Source organism: Fukomys damarensis, unplaced genomic scaffold, assembly GCF_012274545.1.
Source record: "Fukomys damarensis isolate Sample0158 unplaced genomic scaffold, DMR_v1.0_HiC HiC_scaffold_61747, whole genome shotgun sequence".
Classification (NCBI taxonomy): domain Eukaryota; kingdom Metazoa; phylum Chordata; class Mammalia; order Rodentia; family Bathyergidae; genus Fukomys; species Fukomys damarensis.
Window position 1 is genome coordinate 2,802 of NW_022962659.1, and position 4,504 is coordinate 7,305.

General features: G+C 45.1%; 1 protein-coding gene across 1 annotated transcript; it reads right to left on the minus strand.

Moving 5' to 3' along the window:
• Positions 1–2,120: 2,120 nt before the first annotated feature.
• LOC104870676 (olfactory receptor 15) lies at positions 2,121–3,032 on the minus strand. The gene has a single exon (XM_010636354.1). The coding sequence runs from the start codon at positions 3,030–3,032 to the stop codon at positions 2,121–2,123; it is 912 nt and encodes a 303-aa protein (XP_010634656.1).
• Positions 3,033–4,504: the final 1,472 nt, after the last annotated feature.

A 4,504-nucleotide genomic window follows, 5' to 3' on the forward strand; every position in this document is an offset into this window, starting at 1 on the left:
TGTCTTTCTGGTAGTAACCACTCTAGCAGGGGTGAAGTAGGTCTTTGTGCCTTTGGTTTGCTTTCCCTTATAGCTGGTGGTATCTAGCACTTTTATATAACTGTTGGTCATTTTAATGTCTGCATTTCAGAAAAACCCAAGTATGTTGCCATTGATTTGATGAAGTTGCCATTTTGCTCTTGAGTTTGAGATACTTTGGATATTGCCCTGTTTTAAGATAGTAATATATACATATTTTAACTTTACACAGAGTGTGATTCCACCTTAATTGTCAACTTGACTGGGTTGAAAGATTCTTGACAAGATGATTGGATCTCTGGGGTGCCATGCTCACTGGTGTGTTAGTCGCTGGGGTTTACAGCTGGATGCAATGCTAGGAGGTGGGACTCAGTTGGAGGGCCTGGGTCACTGGTGTTGTGCTTTTGGAAGGTGTGTCTTTGGCTGGTGCTCTCTCCCCATGCTGTATCCTGGGAACTGGGACGTGAAAGCCGTGCTCCATCGTCCCCTTCTCCTCTGTAGTTTCTGTTCTGGAGCCAGCTGCCATGAACTGAAACCTGACAAACTGCACAAATGAGAAAACTTCTGAGGTGGATCCACAGCAGCGGTCTGGAACTCATCTCAGCATGGTGTGAGATGTGTGCCAGCCATGGGGTTACAGGACTTAATGATTATCTTACTGTGTTCTGACATTTCTGTAGTCTGATTTCTTGTACTTTCCCCATTCCTCTTTTATGAAATGGTAACACTTTGCATATACCATTCTATCCTGGGATTTTGTAGCTCATTATATGTATTTTATAGTGATTTCCCCTGAGTTTCAAAGGAGACTTTGGACTTGGGCATCTCTTAAGCCAATCCACTTCACAATCAAGATTAGGCATAATCTTCAGCTTTCACCTGTAGTCGTCATTTTTAGAGCATTTGGCTGAGAGTCCATGGGCTGATCACCAACCAGTTCCCGTTCACTCCCTTTCTTCAACCCCTCTTCTACACCACAATAAACAATTATTTTCTGATCTGGGAAATTACTAAATTAGGATTCCGTGTTTTAAACATTTTCCTCCAAAGAAAAGGAAGGTAAGAAGCAGGGGTTGTGTGTGGCAGAGAGCACTCAAAGAGAAAACAGAGCCGATGCCAGCGTGGACGTTTTCCTCAACAGATGGAATCTGTGGCTCAGCAAGCCTCCCTCTCACCCTTCCACATTCATCAACTGGTAGCCTTTCCCCCTTTATTTCTCAGCCTTTTGCTATTATGAGTTGTAGGATTATCACACACATTTGAGAAAGATATAATTTTAACACATCTTTGGTTGAGAATACACAGTCATTTTCAGAAATGAAAAGTATTTTCATTTAGCCTGGCTTATTTGAAGATGAGATCTGGAGTTGCAAATACTTTTAGATAGGGGGAAGTTTTCAAAAATTGAATTTACCTAACCTTCAGATCCAGAGGTGATAAATATATATTAAAGAAAACACATAACTTGCTATAGAATTTATTCTTAAATGATTTTCCCTTCATGCCTTCAAATAGAAAGCTCTGGTGATAATTACTGCTGCAAACTGTTAGTTCCTTGTTTTCCAAGTACAAAAGAGTAATGCAATATTTGTCTCCTGCACTTATTTTATTTCACTTATTATAATGTTGCCCATTTCCATCCATGTTTTCATAAGCAGAAGAATTTTATTTTGTATTCCCAAATTAATATCCTTTTTGTACAACACAAAGTTTTATTTACTCTCTCACCCATTGATGTGTATCATTTTTCTTCCACCTTTGGCTCCTGCAAATAGTGTGGCTATGGAATGGATGTACAGTTCCCTTTTCCTATAAAATTAAGGAAATGCTGCCATTGTGTCTTAAGAAATAAGACATTTTGGAAAGATCAAGAAGAAACAAGGTGGTTCTATTTGAAATATCAAAACCAGAACTTTCTAAAGAAAAGGTCTCTCTAGGTACCAGATTGACTAACATGTAGAGAAGGAAATTAATTTCTTTCAAACCTTAGGGGATTCATTTGGTAAAGCAGCTAAGGCATTACCCACTGATGTGTGCCTGTGGTTGTTCCAGGATACACAGAAAGATCATCTGGCATCTAAGGGCTTCACCCCTCCCTAAAATTACAGGATCCTCTTCCATGCTCTCTTCACATCCTTGTTTCTCAGGGTGTAGATGAGTGGGTTGAGCACTGGGGTAAAAATGCAGTAGAAAAAGGACATAAATTTGGCCTGAGTGTGATTTTCTGGAGGCTGGAGGTACACATAGATGGCAGGGCCAAAGTACAGGGTGACCACCAACAAGTGGGAACTGCAGGTGCTGAGTGCCTTGCGCTTTCCTTCAGATGAAGGCAGCTTTAGTACAGCCCTAGCAATAAAGGTGTAGGAGATGAGCACCAGCAAAGGAGCCACCCCTGAAAAAGGGATAGCTCCAATAGCAAGGATCAGCTCATTAGCAGAGGTGTCCTCACAGGCCAGCTTAATGAGAACAGGTAGCTCACAGAAGAAGTGGTCCAGGGTGTGGTGTCCACAGCGGGGAAGCTGGAAGGTGAGTGTGGCTTGGAGAAGGGCATTGGCCAGGCCACTGGCCCAGGAGGCAGCTGCCATCTGCACACAGACCCAGGGACGCATGATGAGAGTGTAGTGGAGAGGCCGGCAGATGGCCACATAGCGGTCAATGGCCATCACAGCCAGCAGGGCACATTCGGTGCAAGCTGCCCAGCTGAAAATATACACCTGTGTGATGCAGCCCCATGAAGTAATGGTCTTGTCTGGACCCTGCAAGTTGACCAGGAGCTGGGGCACAATGGTGCAGGTCACACTGAGGTCCAGCAGAGAGAGGTTGTCCAGGAAGAAGTACATGGGTGTCTGGAGTCTGGGGTCCACCAGGGAAAGGAAGATGATGGAGCTGTTCCCCAGCAGGGTGAGGATGTAGGAGACCAGGACCACTGCAAAGAGGGGCTTCTCCAGCCAGGGAAACTCTGAGAAGCCCATCAGGAGAAAAGCATTGGGAAAGCTCACGTTCTCGCTTTCCATGATATTAGTCTCTGATCTATGGCTAGAAGTAAAAGGACAGATTTTGACAAATCTGGCTTTGTAACGCAACTTTTACATTTTGCTGGAAGAGCCACACTATGGCCTGGCCTAGCTTGCCTTGCCCCCACAGATGAGGCAGTGCACCATGTGGAATGAGAAACTCTCTTGTTCACCTCCTCTCCTGGACAAGGCAGGGCTCTGTGGTAGGAGAAGAGTTGACAAGATGGGGAGGTGGAGCAAGGCCCAGCTGTGAAGAGGATGTGCCTTCCTCCCTGTCCATTCCCATGAAACCATCAAGTGTGAAGACTGCTGAGACTCGCTGCTCTCCCTTTTCCAGTTACAGACCAGCCCCTTCACCTCCCCCTGCACTTTCCTCATCACTGCTATTATAAATCAATGCGCTGCAGTTACCAGGCGTCCTTTTCTCCCATCAGGAGGAAGACTCTACCCAGCCTCAGCTTTCGGTATCCCTTTGTCTATTGTTTCTTCATCCACCCTTCTCCCTCCGTGGACTTTTCAGCTGCACGAGCTGGAGCAGTTGGCACCCACACAGCTTAGAATATGAGACAAGTCAAATTTTTAAGTGAGGGGATGCATCTGGGTGTGCATGCATAAGTTTTGGACAAGGCCTTTTGGAAATTCAAAACATGGGGCAATCATGATCCCACAAGCGATATCTATATAAAGAAATCCTGGAGGTATTTTTGAAGGATAATGGGTCTAATGTAAAGACCTCCCAATTAATAAGGGTTTTAAATTTCATTCAGTGAATGCGTCCTTGGTTTCCTGAGTCCAGAATGGGGAGTCCAGACACATGGAGAATTGTGGGGAGACACCTACACAACCAGTGTATGGCTGAGAGACTAGAAAAAATCCCTGTATTTACCTCAGACTCTAATCCATGAGTGCTTTGATGCCTGAACCTCTATGGAGTCCACCCATGAAAATTTGGGAAAAAAGACTCCTGAAATTCCAAAACACTGTTCAGGAGTGTGCGGCTTTGAGGAAATCCTCACCAGCCCAGAACCGCTGGCTCCTACTGTGTTTTCCACTCCACCTGAGGAGCTTGCTGCCCTTACTGTGATAACTCTGATGAGGAACTCAGTGAAGATAGAGGTGACAAAGCAAGCGGTCAGGAAATGTATCATGGCCCTTTCATTATCGGTGGGGCCACAACATTTTCTGCAGGGCAGGCTGGCACTGCTGCTTTCTGAGCACAAAGGAACGTCAATGGGCCATGGGGTGTGGCTTCCTCTTTCCTTGCAAAGCTTCCTGTTCCCTCTTGCCACTACAATTTGCAATATGAGAGGCCAGACAGGCAGGGGAGATTCTGGAAGGAGTCCCACAACTTTATCCTATGGTGGAAATGAGAGAAGATCCTGGTCATGGGCTTCGAGGCCTCGATTCCCTCTAATTTAGCATACTCAAGGAATTAAAAATGGCCACTGCAACTTAGCAGACTACCTCCCTCT